The sequence below is a fragment of the Pholcus phalangioides genome, unplaced genomic scaffold, assembly GCF_987345545.1.
Source record: "Pholcus phalangioides strain wild (caught in Gottingen) unplaced genomic scaffold, Ppha-v1.0 ptg000022l_1, whole genome shotgun sequence".
Taxonomy (NCBI): Eukaryota; Metazoa; Arthropoda; class Arachnida; order Araneae; family Pholcidae; genus Pholcus; species Pholcus phalangioides.
In genome coordinates this window covers 857,752-875,732 of record NW_028301615.1, presented here as the reverse complement: position 1 = coordinate 875,732, position 17,981 = coordinate 857,752, and the positions used below count along the sequence as shown (strand labels likewise).

At 37.2% G+C, this 17,981-nt stretch overlaps 1 protein-coding gene across 1 annotated transcript in view; it reads right to left on the bottom strand.

The window, feature by feature from the left end:
* Positions 1-16,928: 16,928 nt before the first annotated feature.
* LOC149069299 (uncharacterized) overlaps positions 16,929-17,981 on the bottom strand; it is a 96,353-nt gene continuing 95,300 nt past the window's right edge. The window contains exon 4 of the mRNA XM_089249618.1: positions 16,929-17,317. Coding sequence (XP_089105744.1) covers positions 17,025-17,317 — 293 coding nt within the window. The 3' untranslated portion in view covers positions 16,929-17,024. The remainder of the gene's footprint in view (positions 17,318-17,981) is intronic.

Here is a 17,981-nt window from a genome sequence, read left to right as displayed (position 1 = left end):
AGGGGTATGGATTGATCCTGCACAAGTTATGTAGCAACTTTAACTACTAAACCACCCATGTGCAACTCGTAAACATAAAAAAAATATATTACAGTCACTGCCAATAGGTGATAGTGTAGTGCAGTGGTTCATAAAGTATGGGTCGCGACTTCCTGGGGGGGGGGGGTTCACGTTAATGAACAGTGGTGGGAGATTCTCCAAATTGCATAAGTCAGAATAAGAAATTTATTTTTCGCAAAGTAAAACTATGTCAAAACTAAAAAAAGGGCTCAACTCAGTTGAATAGTTACTTTACCATATAATATATGGTAAAGAAACCAAGAAACCATATGTGGCACATGTTATATATACATGTATCACATAACGAAATTTTATCATCGATTTCTGCACGAACGAGAATAATCAATACGAGACAAGTTAGTACTTGAAATAGATGATTCAGAAAGAATCAACCGATTTTGAAATATTTTTATAAATTGAAAACGCATGATGATGAGTAGAATGTGAGTGTGTAGGGGGGAAATGCCTACATTTTAGATTATGAATACTTAATAGCACTGGTGGTGCGTTTTTGAAGCTTTTTTGATTAAGTGGTGAAGTTATTGAAAATATTGGGAGGACTTGAAAATATCGGAAAGAAGGAGGGCGGGCGGGGTTAAAATAGTGTGCAGAGTACACCGGATACTTGTTAGGGGTCATTCAAGTATTACGTCAGCATTAGGGGGGGGGGAGAGAAGGGGGTTTCGGATTTGTTGACTTTTGATGACAAGGGGGAGGGGGTTTGAAGGTTGCATACGTGATCAACCATCCCTTTTTGAAAGTATGAAATATTCTAAGGTGCTGACGGGGTGGGGGTCACTGAAAATCTGCGCTTACGTAATACTTGAATGGCCCCTTATAATAAAAAATACTTCTGCAGTATAAAAATGATTTTGTAACCAAGGGTGATTGTGCCACAACCATGAAAATTCAACGAATATTGGAAATGACAATAATATAACAAGTAAAAAAAATTATTTTTCTGACTAAAAAGGACCCCGAAAATATTTTTGCACTGGGTGTGGCAATGGTGACAGAGTTTGGTTACCAAGCTATCAACTCTGCACCATTAAGACAGGTTTTCCTAGGAGTAGAAGTAGAATTTCGGCGCCGTATGCAGCGTGAAAACGCTGATTGGTTGAAAATTTGAAATTCATTGTTTTTTGACCAATCAGAGTTTTCACGCTGCACACTCTGTAGAAACCTGCTTCTAGGAAAACCTGGCTTTACGATGCATGTTTCGACCTAACTTGCGGCGCTGTTTTTTTATGACACGGTTCGCAGGATTCAGAGCTATGTATAAAGCATGTGGGTGGTTTGAAATGTCATGATAATACAGTAAATTTCTGCCACACAAACATCGAAAAATGATTTGGTCTCTCTTGTCTTTAATTACGGAAATTATAACACATTCATTAACAAGAAATCAAGATTCGCAAGTTACTTTACCGGTTTTTGTCATCCAAATAAAAGGGTGTGCGGGAAACGAATCTCACCATTAAAATGGGAAATCTTTAGAACGATAAATGGAAAAAAAAAAGTACATGTACAAGGTGGGCAAAAAGTCCGTAGAAACTTTAAAAACTCATAGAAACCGGGAAAATAACCGAAATAAAAAACGGCTTGCAGGATTAGCATCGCTAGGTCACGGGAATTTTTTAAATACGGGCAAAAAATAACTAACAAAACAGCCAATAATGGCGCTGGAACGAGCGACTTCGGTTGAAATATGTAAATGAGACGGTTATAAGAACTTGTGCTCCTAATCCACAACCAGTTCATCGTTGTAAACAGTGCATGTGAACGTACTGCACTCTGACGTTGTTGGATTTGTGACTCGCCTGCATTGTGTTATCCCACGATTTGGAGACATTCTGTTCGTTAAACGCGTATCTTTTCTGTGACTTGTGTATGTCAGCGTCACCTATCGGCCAGAGGGGCAGAGCTGATGACGAAATTTTGCTGACAAGGTGGGGGGGGGGGGTCAAAAATGGCTAAAAATTTGCTTACGTCATACTTGAACGGCTCCTAATCCAGCAAACGTTTTTTTTATTTCGGTTACTTTTTCATTTTAAAAGTTGTTACGGACTTTTTGTCCATCCTGTATATTATTTGATTATGCTTGCAGACAGCCCTATACAAATTTAATAAGGTTTGATGGATCATGCAGTTGAATATTCTGACGATAGGAAGCCCTACAATCATTCATTAAACTTTCATCGATTGTCAAATACAGGTTCATCTATCCACTGCATACACACATATAAGCACAAGCACTTACGTGTCGATCAGAAAGTGGGTTTAAAAAAAAAATCGAAATATGCAGCTGATTATGCACATATGACTAATATCAGTACAGCGCTATCTATTGATCATATTTTAACTAAAGTTGAAAAACCGGGTCACCAATAAAATTCTTGTCAAAATGGGGTCGCATTTCAGAAAGTTTGGGAACCGGTGCTTAAACATAATATGTGTTCTTCGTTGCTCTCATAATTTATTTGTCTGTAGGCTTTGGAATTCACAACTATAAGGAATGTCCAAGGTGATTCAAAAGCAACTGGAAAAAGTAAAAAATTTATAGTTCGAAAAGTATAAACAATGGACTGATGGGGGTTGTTACTGAAATTCCGAAAAAGTAATGGGATATTTTTTGAATTACGGGAAGTTTCTTCGCTGCACAATCGCGACCGACAGATGACGCTGCGCTAAGTATTGAGAAACATTCACCTCTGTTGAAAGCTACTAAAGAGTCATCTATTAGTTTTATGTATAACAATTTTGGCAATAAAATTTTTTGTCGTATAAAAAAAAATCCATGTCTTACTGTGAATTTCTGTAAATACTGGATCACATTATTCATTAAAATTTTTAATTTAGTAAGATTTGATTATTATAAAACAGACCTATCATATTAAATAAAAGTTGCTTGTCTATCAAACTCTTTTTAAATAAAATTAAATTCAATTTTGGAACGTGTAACTTTTCTCAATGTTCTTATTGTAAATTGTACTTGTATTGTACTTGTACATGGTATTCATCAAACCAGTCTGCGTTGTTTGGTCGGAACGTGATAACTCCAAAATCACATTTTTGAAATATAAGCGTTTAAAAATAAAGTGTACAAATATCATACATCAGAATGTAGTTTAGCTGTACACAAATATTTATGCATTTTCATCTCGCTTCTAATTAGTTATAATTAGCAAGACTTGCATTTAGATCATAAAGCCGTTTTTTGGAGATATGTTCTGACCAAACACCAAATTTTCCTTTCAGTTCGTGAATTTTGAATGTTTGTAGTCCGGATTGCTCTGTTTTGTGGAGACTTTTTTTTGAATAGAAAAGATCGACCACTTGAACGAATCAAGTGGTTCACATAACCTTGTGAACATGGAGAAAAGAGGCCGCAGTTTTATCTAATACCTTTTTAATTTGAAAATCTATATACTGTATATATAACATTGATTTTGTGTGTGTGTGTTTATATTCCCTATATACAAATCTACAATTTTAGACCGATCGTCGCCAAATTTTGTATGTATACCAGACAGGACCCGACTTGAACGATAGGCTACTTTGAAAGTTTGTCAGAGCTGGGCAAATACCCAAAATGGGCAGAAAACTGTCGTGCAACAATGGTTTCTGGGCCTCAACAATAACTTTTGGAATGTTTATTTGCGTTTCCGCGGTTCCCTAGCAATACGTTTCAGACATCCATATGCCTTTTTACAATGGTTTGTCACTTCTCTACTGCTCTATAATGGTTTGTCACATTTTGAATCCTCCGAGCAATTGAAGAAAATCCCGGGTAGCGCCGGGTACTATACCTAGTATGATATCATTTTATGCCTTATTATAAGCGCAAATGACTGACACTCGATGCTACGAACTACGAATGAGTTGATATCTAAGTTAAAATTGGTTGAGGAAAGATGTTACGTTCCGGCCTACTATACGCATCAAAGAAAGAGATTTTCCGGATATTAGTGTCCGAGATGATCTTCGTAAAGAAACGTTGTCCCCACCGAGAATCGAACCTAGGTACTCTTTCAATCTGGGCAAGCATGTTTTACGCAACACACCTGAGATATTCCTCTTACCGAATAAACACGCATATTCGTGTAAGGCTGGTCGTCCACTGGCAGCGACTTGAAGCGATTAACAAGTCACGCGCAGTTGTCTGTATTCGCAAGACTGATCCCATTGCACAGAAAATACGAGAACTTCATTCATTTGAAACGACTTTGAGCCAGTCATTTCCGGCTACAACAACAGGCGATGGAGACTTCCGAATCGGACGGGATTTTGAGCCTCTTGCCGTATCTACTCAAGCGCAGTACAGTTGTTTACTTTTTTTGCGCCATTCGTTCTTTTTCCCCCTTTCTCTTTCTCTCTCCCTCCCTACCCTCCTTTCATGAACATGAAAGCTGTGATTTGATAATTGCCGTGCATGGGTTGTGATGTGAGTAGTTATCGTTTTTTTTTCTTCTGGTTGTAATACATTTTGTTATAAATAAATAGATTTATTTATAATTTATTTATTTATTTGTAAATAAAAAAAAATATTTCTTTAGAACAAAAGGATGCCTTCTCAAAAATTGAGTCTGATGTCTCATTATGGCCGGGATTACATTATAGAAGTTTTGCGAAATTTCTTTTATAAAAGTTTATAAAAATTCAACCAATAAACGTATTGGTTATACAGTATTCGTGTGAATGTAACCAATAGGCTTATTGGTGGCATTTTTTTTTGTACTCTATAAAATAACTTTTACAGTGTAATCCCGGAGTTAATAAATTTTCTCAAAAATCTTATTTTCAATATTTCTTCATGATTTTCTAACAAACGCACTGATCTTCATGGAGTGCAGTTACGAACTGAGTAGCGTGTAAAGGCTGAAACACACCGCGCTGACGTGACGCGATTATGAAGTCACGTCAAAGACGTTGTGAATTCTTATTCGTGAAAAATTTGTGACGTGGCAATTCCACTCACAGAATTTACACGAATCAGGATTCACAACGTCTCTGACAATACATGAAATCACATCACGTCTGTGTAGAATGTTTCGGCCTTAAACGTCGCTTTTTCAGTGGACGACATCAGACGTCCTATGTCGTCCGGCACAATGTCGGCTGTCGCCGTGCGTTAGATTGTCGCATGCTGTCGCTTGCAGTGGACGAACGGGGAAATGCGTTGAGTGTAGACGTTACAAACTCCCATTTAACTTCAGCAAATATGTCTCATATGGTAACAGAGAGAAAGATTATTATAATTCCGACGTTCATCTTGGTACCATAGGTGCCGAAATCTAAGGACTGATGCCATTTGAAGCCCCCCTTTCCCAATACATACAATACAAACAATACAATAATAAATTAACATGTAATGCACCACACCCTCCCTCCTCCTGAGTACGCATTTGATTCCCGTATATACGAAAAGACCGGCAACTTTCACAGCGCCCCCTCCCCCCAAATTTTTTCTTCATGTCGACGCCTTTGCTCAGTACTTATATTTAGAAAATCTATTTCTTTAAAGTTGGATGGTTTTCCGATTTTTAGGAGTGAATGTGAACCGGTCATTATTTGAAAAGTCTTTTTATAGAGAACAGGCGGATACGATACTTACATAAACACAGAAATTCGGGCATCAGCCACTTTCGTTAATACTTATATATAGAGAGAGAGCAGGATTTTTCTCAAACACAAACGACGCATATCTTTGAAATCAGAGATATGTTGGAGCCCCAATTATACAGAGTGCGTAGGAAAGTCCCTCTATATCCTCGAATAACTCACGAACCGTTGATCCTAGAAACATACGTGCATTAGAAAAACGTATCCAAATAACGTGAAGACCTTAGACACGTCATTCCTATTGCAAGTGGTTGCAAGGTTATTAAAATAAAAATAATTTAATTTTACATTTGGTTAACCTGTGTTAAAAACCCAATTTGGGGGAGGAGTTGTTGTCTAGTTGTTGACACACAAAAACAAAATTGCACGTTTTCAGTACAGTACTAGCTCAGATATTTGAATTCGAAATCTCTAGAAATGAGGGAAAGAACTCCATAAACTAACTGACAAGCTCATTCTACGCTTCATATGCTGTTCTTTTCCCTCATTTTAATCGATTTTTGAATTCGGGTATCTAAGCGAATGCAGTAGAACTTGGTTAATTTAAATTTTGGATAATTCTAACTTTCGCGAACTTCCCTTGAGATTTCTATATAATTTAATGTTAAAATTTCTTGCTAAATTCAAATTTGGAGGGGAAAAATAATCATGATTTTTTGTATATGCAAGTTTTTATGAGAATAAGTTTGGAAGAGTTCTACAAAAAACCAGACTTTTGCTTTTCTCGATCAAGTTGTTAAACAACACATTTTTAACGACTATTAAAAGTCTGGAAATTCAGTTTTCCTCTACTATTTATTATTAATATTATTTAATGGCCATTTGAACATTGTTCAGCTTCGACTTCCGATTATGCTTTTCTTTGAACCTTTAGATCAAGTATAACATTCAAAATTTCTGAATCTTTTTGTCGCCATTAAGAGTATGGAAAGTAGTAGAAAGTTCAGGTTGTAATACGTTGATGGACGTATATTTCCTTGATATCAATAAGAACGATATATAAGCAAAATTTGGGAAACAGTCTCATAAAGGATGATCATGAATTGTTTCCGTAAATCAGACTCTGAACATGGTCAAGAAATTCGGCAGTAATGGCTATTCCAGAACAGTGAATAGCAGCTACGACGAATTATTACAAATTATTAAAATACGGGGAAAAAGTTTCATAACTGATGATAAAATTTTAATGATTGATAATTATTGTCATATGTGAATGTTGAGATTAGGTTGCAATTTGTGGTCATATTTCATATCCAGGACAGATTAATTGGATAATATCGAATTTTGGATAACTTGAACTTTCTCCCAGTGACTTCGGACTTCGAAATAACAAAGTTCGACTGTATTGCCCTTAAAAACATATATTTTTTTTTGGGGTGGCTCAGGACAGAAAGGGCAACATTTTTCTAATTCGGTAATTTTTAGGATAGGGTGACCATCAAATAAGAAATTTAACTTTTTTACCTTAATAACTATTCAATTCCTTGCAATATGAATGACATTATTTCTAACTCTAAGTGTCCTTCTAGAACAATGACGTGGGTGTTAACGCCCCCTGGGGGGGCGATGGAATGTCTCAGGGGGGCGGTAGAAGCTACGGGTTTAACATAGGATCCTATGGGTTAGATTGCGTTAGGGGGCGATAGGAGAAAAAAATTTCTGAAGAAGGGGGCGATGGGACAAAAAAGGAAGGTTGGGAAACTATGTTCTAGAATCAATGGTTTGTGAGGTACTCACAACCATTGATGCACCCTCTATATATACACAAACACACAACACATTCTGGCATACAACGATTTCTTAGAAATTCTCCCCAGGAATGTATCATCTACGGTTGAGTAGTAGTAGTTGTATTTTCTAGAAAAGTGAAATAGCGTATGGAAAATAACATAAAATATCACACCCACCTCCAAGATCCAGAACTGCGAGGACCTTGCACTGAAAGGGACACCACGGGGTGAAACTCGAAAGGTCTGCAAGTTCGTATAAGATTGAAATTCACTGTAGGTAAAGCAGGTGGCAGCAATTCGGCGAGTGCTATGTATAGTCAATTTTCAAAAAAAATCTTTTTTGATTAAATTTAAAATTTTTCCAAATCTTGGACATACTTTCGAATAACATTAAATTCTTTTCATTAATGAGACGTATTCGTTTGTTTAATTACGGAAAAAATAATTATTCGACATATGTTAGCATAATTCCAGCAACATAATGACTAATTATTAACCAAAGAAATCTTCAGAAATGGACTTTTCAATCTAATTATCCATCAATTATTGATTCCTCTTAATAATGTCTTAATATTGATTTTAATATGTTGAAAATATTATTACAATCCAATCCGTACAATATTTGATTAAATTTATTATAATAATCAATGTAGTTGTATATATTTCGATAAATATTTGTGTATAACAACAAATATTATTAGGGACAGGCAAATGTCAAATATTTATAAATTTTCTCTTTGAAAATATTGTCACAGTCTGTATTTTCATATATATTTTTAGATATTTTTGGATTAATAATAATTTTTGTTTCAAATGTTATACATACTATGACTACTTATATACAATAATATATAGATATTACATATGTATAGTTTACTTCTTTTTTTCAAGATCCCAAATGGGTAATAATAAATTAAATAATGATATGTTCATGAGCACTTCTTCGTAATATTTACACAAATGATCACTAATTCGTCACGCGATAATCACAATTCCATCACTTTTTAGCCGAAATTGGCACAATTCCTTCTGAAAATTGTCTTTATATTACACATACGTATACACTAAATATTAGTTATATATGTACCTGCATATATACAGGTTTATCGAAATTAGACTCTCCAAACTAGAGTATTTGGAAAGGTGTTCTGGTCAAAATGACACTGAATTCGATTAACAGAGATTTTTTTTTTTTAAATTATGCACTCGGAACTTATTATAAGGGTTCCGAACCTTTCTCAGCCGTGACTCAAAATTAAGAACAAGATCAGCTTCACGACCCATGGGCTGACTGAATGTTTTTCGAAATGAGTGAAAAAAGTAACGCAATAAGTACATTTACAACAGGATGTAAGCGGATCGAATGACTCGTCTAGTAAGCCCCGTCAATCAAGTTTGGGTCATGACTAAGATGAAGAATCCCTGGCAATAAGAGGGTTCATACGACTCCTCTAGGAAACTCCGGCGATTAGAGTTTGGTTCGTGATTAATAGCAGAAGAATCCCTGGCTGTAAGTAGATTTTTACGACCCATTTTGGAATAAAATTTTCGTCGTGGCCCATAGCTTCAGAATACCCGGCTGTAAGAGGGTTTTTACGACTTATCTCGGATGCCACTGCGAATCAACGTCGGGTCGTGACTCATAGCTCAAGGATCCCTCGCTGTAAGAGGATTTTTACGACCCTTTTTTGGAAGCCATTGCAAATCAATTTTGGGTCATGACCCATAGCTCAAGAAATACTCGGCTGTTGGTGGGTTTATACGACCCATCTCGAGTGCCACTGTGGATCAATTTTCGGTCGTGAGCAATCCCTGGCTTTTTAAGAGGGTTCGTGCGACCCATTTCGGAAGCCATATCGCGACCCATAGCTCAAGAATCTCTGGCTGAAAGTAGATTTGTACATTGATTCGTTTTGGAAAGACATTGCGAATAAAGTTTCCGTCGTGACTCATAGCTCAAGAATACTCGGCTGTAAGTGAGTTTATACGACTCATCTCGGAAGCTCCCGCGACCTATGGGTTGAGAACTCCTCACTTATTAAATAAAAAGATTTTCACGAAACTTCACCGATGGGTGGAGCCACCGCTTGTAAAATTACTATGTGCATGTTCAAAGTGTTTTTCTTGGTTAACAGCTAAATCGACTAATTCTGTTCTGCATGTATAAATGGATCAGATAATGCTGACCATATTTGTCCAAGAGAAATACGGTAAATTATAATTTACCGTATTTACCGTGCCACATGTAGGCCTATAGAAGAATGGTGGAGTGACCCTCTACGCTGGAATTATTGTACTAACATTTTTTTTTTTGGTGACTGCACTCTCTAAAAAGTGTTTCTTGTCCGAATTCAGTGTCATTTGTACCAAGAAGTACATCTTTCCACGATCATTTGAGTTGGAGATATTTTATTTCTGGTAACCCTGTATTTTTTGCATTTTTTCACTATATTGTTCGCCAACAAATAGCACCAAGATATCGAATAGAGCTATAACTCTTTTATTTATTTCGCGATGCATAACAAATTAAGTTGAGTCAGTTGCGAAATGTGGCCCATCTTTGGCGCCATAAACTATTTCTCACACCTTTCACATGCCTGTTTGTCAAAATGACGCTGATGGAAAACACTAAAAAATGCAATTTGTACTTGCCCTCTCCAGTCCGGAAAATAGTCGATCAGTGAAATTTGCGCCTCTCGCTCTGTTATGCTAATACAAAAAGAAATAGCAATGTTACAATGACAATGTTATACAAGGTGGACGGGAAGTCCTGGACACATTTTAAAATTTATTAACAAATCAACCAATTTACATAAACAGGTGCGCTTTACACTGAAATACTTATCATAACTTAATTCGCGGTTTTCTTTCGGTAAATTGAAAAAAGAAGTTTAAATTTCACTCACAGTGGTGGCAGTGTAAAATGAAAAACTCGACATAACACATAAAAAATCAACACAAAACAGTACATAACTAATGTTTATAAGACTATTTGCGGGTACGTAAAAGTACCATATTGGGCAAGACCCGTTTAGATGCAGCCGAGCTCAAAAAAGTTATAAACATTATCTATACACTGTTTGTGTTGAACTTTATGTGTTATGTCGAGTTTTCCGCGTTACACTACGAGTGTAATTTGAACTTTTTTTGTATTCATAGCAAAAAGACAACAATCTGGGCCACGATTACTATTTTAGTGGAAATTGCACCTTTTTATATGCCAATTGGTTCATGTGTTATTAGGGGGCCGTTCAAGTATTACGTAAGCAAATTTTTAGCTATTTTTGATTCCCCTTCCCCCCCTGTCCACAAAGGTCAGCAAAACGCTGACCCCCCCCCCCTCCCCTCCTCGTCAGCAAAATTTCGTCATCAGCTCTGCCCCTCTGAATCCTAACTCATATTTTCATGAAAGGTGGTTGATGACGTAAGCATTATCCTAACCCCCCCCCTCCCCCCTTGTCATCAAAAGTCAGCAAATCGGAAACCCCCTCCCCCCCATCGATGATGACGTAATACTTGAACGGCTCCTAATTTTTAAAATGTGGCCAGGACTTCTCGTCCAACCTGTATTTTTGTCGTTGTTGATTTTATTTTGGCTTGTAGAGTTTTTGATGTACTTAACATCCACAATTATATATTAATTTACAATTTTTTTATTTTCCAGCCAAATTGTTGGGCAATTTGCCTGTTGTGACTTTTGTCATTGTGTTTGAATGAAAACACTGCTCAACACTGATTTTGTTCTCAAAAATATTTCAATGATTTTGGGCCACTGCTGTGTGATTCCGAATTTGTCATTTGTTCTGTCAGATTGGCTCTAGTTTTTGAAGTAAAGTGAAAATTCAATTTCAATACCGTGGTGTATAAGAAGGCTTCCGATTGACAGACATCTTGGAGTGTCTTGTGGACGATGTGAACTAACACGTGAATACCTGGACATAGCGGTGAGAGCGTTCTCTTTTATTGTCTCATTGTAATATTTGAGAGAAAAGTTTAACTATGATAATTATTTGTAAAAATGTTATACTAATTATTAATAGTTAATAGAATAAATGTTTGTAGTTTAACTAAAGTCTTGTTCTGTTCATTATTTTCATCCATTCAATGATCCCTGGGGTTAAATTAATAAAGAACCGGGAAATGCAAGATGAACGTTGCATTTAAATATGCTGCACTGTTACACATTTTGGATGCAGGCTTATGGTATTGCCATAAGCAGCATCCAAATCACTATGAAACCGTGCGTTATAAGTAAATCATTGGCAAAAGATATTTCAGTGATTTTAGGGTGATTTTGAAGCACCGATTCTAAATTTGACAGTGGTTTCGCCGACTTGGCGCTAGTTTTTCAGATAATACATACTGAATTTTATATTGCGCTTATGTATTATCATTGAAATTTAATTTTCACTTTATCTCAAAAACTGGGGCCAATCTGACAAAAACGACGCCAGATTTGGAATTAATATCTCCAGTATATCCTGAAGCTATTAAAATTTCCTTTAAGAACATGGTTTTTCAAAAAAAATTTTTCGTTTAGCAGTGAAATTTGTTGAGATATTGGTGATTTATCATTATTGACTGTTGCCACTTTTTACTTGCTAAAATAACGAACAGAACTTCGGAATGACACGAAAAATTTCAGAAATCAAGCATGTCTATCACTGATATCTCGGCAAACTCTCATTCAATTGTTACGGAAAGAACTTCTTTCTCGTATAATATCATAGTAGGGAGAAGCGCAAATTTTATTATTCGACAATTTTTTTTACAGTGGGATCGATGACGATATCGATCCTACCACAAGGACTGCCTATGACAGATTTTTTTTGGTTTACGTGAGTATTTCGTTCCATGCTTATTCGAATAACTTTCGTATCTGAAAATAAAGAGTTATAGCTGCATTCCTACTAGGTGCACTTTTATTTCAAGAACAGCAATATACGTATATCCAGCTGATACGAAATCAATCCAAAACTACAAATTATTCATACCTAATTTTTAAATTTGTCACTAAACTAACTTTTGAGTGCACTGTACATAACGATATGTGGTTAGAAAATTATTTATCAAAGAAAGAAAAATCGTAAAAATTTATGAGACGAGTTCTTGATATTTGTCTTTTAAAATTCATCGTAACATGTATAGTATATGCAATAATAGCACAGTGGGTATGAAAGCGTTATAAATACACTCGTATAAGAAAAGTATACCAAATACATACCAATTGATTAATAATGAAAAATATTAAATACGTTATCAATAAGAACTTTATATGCAAATGAAAATGGAATATTGAAAATGATTAGCAAAATATATATTCTACGGCTATTCATTATTCTCGGTTGTGGTGCTGCAAAAACAATTGCAAGCGTGAGAAAGCTGAAGTAATTGTACTAGGAGAAAAATGCCATTACTGACATTTCTCAAGAATAGATTGAAAGAAATTTTTAATTGCCAGTACTGTAAATAAGGTTTAGTTATTAAGAGACAGCAATTGGCAATATTGCGATGAAATAGTTATGCGTTAACTGTTCTACGCTGAAATACGGGGTAATCAAACTTATCCTGTTTAGAGTTGTCTATACGTACAACTGTTTATCAGAAAGCTATAAGAGTGCGGGGAAAGCCATAAAGAAGGGATATTCAACATATCGGACACCGCGGGCCAAATTGAATCTTTCCATGATGCCCTCAGGTCACCAACTCATGTAATTCAGTGACATCTAAATAGAAGAGGCCAATGGGACCATGAGTAAAACAGAAACAAAAGATGTTCTTCTAAAACAAAAGATATAACTTCTGCAAATTGTGACACTACAAATCACACTATACTGATATTGTAGTAGTGAAGATATTATATGTGAATGCATTTATTTACTGAACTGATTATTGTAAAGTATTGAAAGACACACATATACTAATACAGTAAAACCTGTTTTCAACGGAAAAAAACCGTGGTTCTCTGATTTCAATGCCAAAATACACATTAAAACACCTGGATTGAACGGAACCTGTCGAACGTGGAAACGGAAAGGAAAATTTTACCCTTTAACGGAAAATTTCACACAAACACTTCGACTGTTTCGCGACCAATTGACCGAAGGATTGTACAAAATATTAGTTCTATCGAAATTTTTAATGCAACGACTGCTTACCAATGCGAGTTCCATTTCACCCATTCTTATATAGATTAGTGAAATCCGTTACCGTACTTTATTCTGTGGTTTTTGAAATGCCACAAGTAGTCAAACACTTGCTTTCTGAAATTTTTCTGTGAAGCAGGCTTTTCCACGGAAGAAATCAGTGTGAAGGTTAGATTTCCAAATGATATACAGTGGCTTACAAAATCGTGCGCAAGCTGCTTTCCGTGATCGCAAGTGCTGAGCAGGACCGGAATTAGAGGAAGGCGAGGGGGGAGGAGGGACGATTGCTCAGGCGGCAAAATTTAGGAAGTGGCAAATTTTACGTGGGAGAAATCATCGAATTTTACAGCGGTCGGGGCAGCGAAATCAATCCTCTCCCCTCTCGCAAAAATCCTAGTTACGGCTTTGGTGCTAAGGATTACATAAATATAGACGACAATGTACATACTTGACCTGACACGACAGATATTGACACCCTCATTGAAAAATTTCAAAGAAAGTCAAAATGAACGAAAATGTAGTCATTTCAGATGGAAAACAGTGTGGGGTGAAGTTTCATACAGATGCTGTGAAAACCTAAATATTTAGTAATTATAGAGTAAATAATGTACATTAGTTCATGTACATTCAAATTAATTATTTATTTTCACAAGTGATTTATTTTTATTATACTGTACTTCAATTACATACGAAATCGGTGCATAATTATACAAATACAAATACAACGCCACAACAGGCAAATTGCCCAACGAGGTGGGTGACTTAAGAACATCATGGATCCCCGAGCCATTTTTTGGAGGCCCTACCTACTACTGCTACACCACACATGTACCCCCCCCCCCCCGCTGAACCCCCCAACGAACCCCCAACGAATCGGTACATGCGGGAATACAAATACAAATACAAATACAATGTGCGTGTACGTGTAGTGCAACCTGACGTAAAGTTTGTTTCTGTGTAATGCTTGTTATGTGTAGTGCTGTCATCTGCCCCCAGTTTTTCTAACTATGAGTGAAGTGTTATGGTTGAATGATTTACCGTTGTAGGACTGTTGCTCTCTGTGGCGAGACTTTTTAACGGGGAGATCGGCTCGCATTTGCGCCTTGAAGTTGGGAACCACAGAAAACCAACTTCAGCCGACCACCACTGTGGGGTTCGAACCCGGATCCTCGCATCACGAGTCCCGCACTATAACCACTCGACCACCACAGCGGACATATATGTCCTTAAACCTTATGTCAATTGAACCTCTATTAAGCGGAAACCTGTGTTCAACGTAAAAAATTTCTGTCCCTTGCAATTCCGTTGAAGGCAGGCTTTACTGTATAATATGAATGCTCTGAAAATTCTTATTGTAACCTTTCACTATTGTTTATTTTCGTGCAATATAAATGGCAAATGTTCAACGTTATTCATATCTGCAGAGGGTTTTATATAGGCTTATATAAAAAAAAAAAATCACCGATAGTCGTTTTAAGCAACCATTTTGCCATTGACTGATTGCCAATATTCCTACCTAAGTAGAGAAACCAAGACGATAGAAGATGACGAGAGCTCAGTGCTCGGTACTTCGCACGAACTAGCAACGGCATGAACGTTATTTGAGTGAACTGCATTCTAATGCACTTCGATTTTTAGTATCGCTTCAATTCCCACAGTAGGTGGTTTTTCAGTGATAACAGCCACTTTGTTTACCTTTGACAACTTTTTGGCGATGTCTTGTGTTTCACGTATTTTATGTAGAAAATATAATCGGCCTTAGTTTATTTATACCGTGTTGTGCGCATTGATACTTTTCCAAGTGGAAAACTTTTCGCAAACTGGTAGTCGTGTACCTCCTGTTATGAAGTCTGTTTGTGTGGCTAGAGTTTTTCCAAGGGAAGACCGGCCTGATGTTAAACTGGGAGACACTCAAAAGGAACCAAGTGACACTCTCGGGTACTCCTCCTCCTATCCAGATCATGGCTATGACTCAATGAAGAGATTTTAGCCGGTGGTCGAAAACCGTTGCCATGCTGGGAAATGGGCGTGTATGTGTCGTGAACATATCGTGAAGCTTGTTTTCTGTGTAACGTTTGTTAGGGTGCTGCCAGCAATTTTTCAAACTATGAGTGAGGTGTGATGATAGAATATTTGTATCATTGTTGGCCTGTTGCTCTCTGTGGCGAGACTTTTTAACGTTCGGCTCGCATTCGTGCCTCGAAGTTGGGAATCACAGAAAACCAACTTCAGCCGACAACCACTGTAGCAACATTGGGGTTCGCACCAGCACCTCGTAGAAATGGAAGGCCTCCACAGTCTGCTTGTGACGTCAGTAAGTAGTCCATTTTCTCTCAGAATATCCAGAGAAACAAATCCCTGCTCGTGCCAGTATCATCGTTGTGAGGAAAAGAAATGATCTGGCTCAGAATTGTCGATTTCTATGCCTCACATCCAATCACTATGCGGTATTTGTGAACCAATCAGGAAGATTCTACGCCAAAATAAGAAGAAACGAAATAGGATGCTGTGTTTCTAAATGTGGCAAACTTGCTAGGTAGACTGAATGACGTTTATGGCAAACAGTGCAGAGGCCTTCTATCTCTTGGAGGTGCTGTTTCAACCCGGGTCCGTCACCATGACCACTCGACCACCACAGCGGTACTCTCACTCAACACTTCAAAATGACATTTGCGGACAAAAACGTCGGAACTGATTCTCTCCCCTTAACCATGTTTTCATTGAGATATTCATAAAATTCCATAGCTTTCTGATGAACAGTAGCGATTGTAAAGCAGCTCACCAATACATTAACATGGAATATATATATATATATATATATATATATATATTTATTTATTTATTTATTATGACGAGGTGGAATGATTTACAAGAGGTAAAACGGCATGGCTTCTCTAGTTTTCCATTATTTTAATAATAAACTTTAAACAATGGAATACGAGGATCTTGTTTTATGCGTTACTTGGTCCTTAACGTTGGAAATTCAACGTTTTCATATCCAGCCGTATATACACGTAATTTGAAACAGTTGAAAATATGGCTCTGGAAACGGTTTACTAGACTTTGCTTCCATTGGGGGGGGGGGTGCGTTGCCTTATACTCTAGTCTAAAAGAAAAATAGTTGAAGCTCAAGAATTTTTAGAATCCGACAGCACTGAAGTTATATAGCACAAAGCCTCTTGGCGTATAATCATTTATATTGATTATTATTGAAAAGAAAAGAAAATATATGTAATTTATAAATACAAAAACGGGCGGTTAGATTTGAACTGACGCCTCTTAGACACGCGTGGTGTCTGTTCTAATGGTAGGTTCGAATGAAACTTCGCATACACGAGATTCGCAAATCAGAATGAATAGTTTTATTCGAATCAGATCACTATAGAACAAACACTACGAGCGTCCAAGTACTGTTCAGTTTAATCCTAACTACTACCCTGTACATGCATTGACGTCCGGAAACCAGTCACAACACGTGCAAGTTGCCGCACGATTGTGACTTCAGCTTGTTCTTGCCGAGTAGCTTGCTGAGTATGCCACGAGCCATCCGACTCGATCCACCTAACGACATTCTCTTCTGACTGGCCCTGTCACACGGTGAACGCTGCGAATCCCTGAAAGCTTGCCGCTCTTCCTGTTGCGTTTGTTTGAGTCTCATCTGGGTGACTATCCCGACCAACAACTCGTCCACTTGGTGGTTGATGGCTGCCGACGTCTCGGTGAACTTGCACTCGTATGTACAAGCTATGTTTTTGCCCTCTGCAAAAGAATAAACGAATTCATTTATCAAACAATCTAGTGGAAACTATGAAAAATCAATCTTTATCACGACATTAGTTTCTTCCAACGGGGTTCCGTGGAAGAATAGGGGTTCCCGAAACAGTATTAGGTATTCGGCGAAAAACACTTTATTGCAATGAAAATAGTTACGCGGTACTGATGTAGAGAACGTGGATACATTATTAAACCTCTTGTGATGCGCGGGGGGCCGGATATCTCAGGCCTGAATAAATAGAAGAAATTCATTCGAACTCTCTCTACCTCCTTTTGAGAATCTTCATTGGCAACCCTATAAAAAAGGAGAATTGTCTTTTAATCCCTTCCAGGACCTCAGCATTTGTTTTTTTTTCTTCTCTCCCTCGCTACGCTTTGACGAATAAAAAAAAGTGTATAGACCGACTCTGAGAAAGAGGGAGAGGAATAAAAAGCCGTCTCTCATCTAATCTTTTTTTCCCTTCATTTGCTATATGTCAACAAGAACTCCAGTTTTAGAGATTTATACCAGGAATTTCAACTGTGGTGGGGGGGGGGGGGGCTAGTGTTTCTCAACCACCGGGTCCTGACATCAGTCAAACTGGGTCGTGAGTGGTTCATCGTTACATTTTTAAGCATTCATTTCTCATTAATCGTATATACGTATATG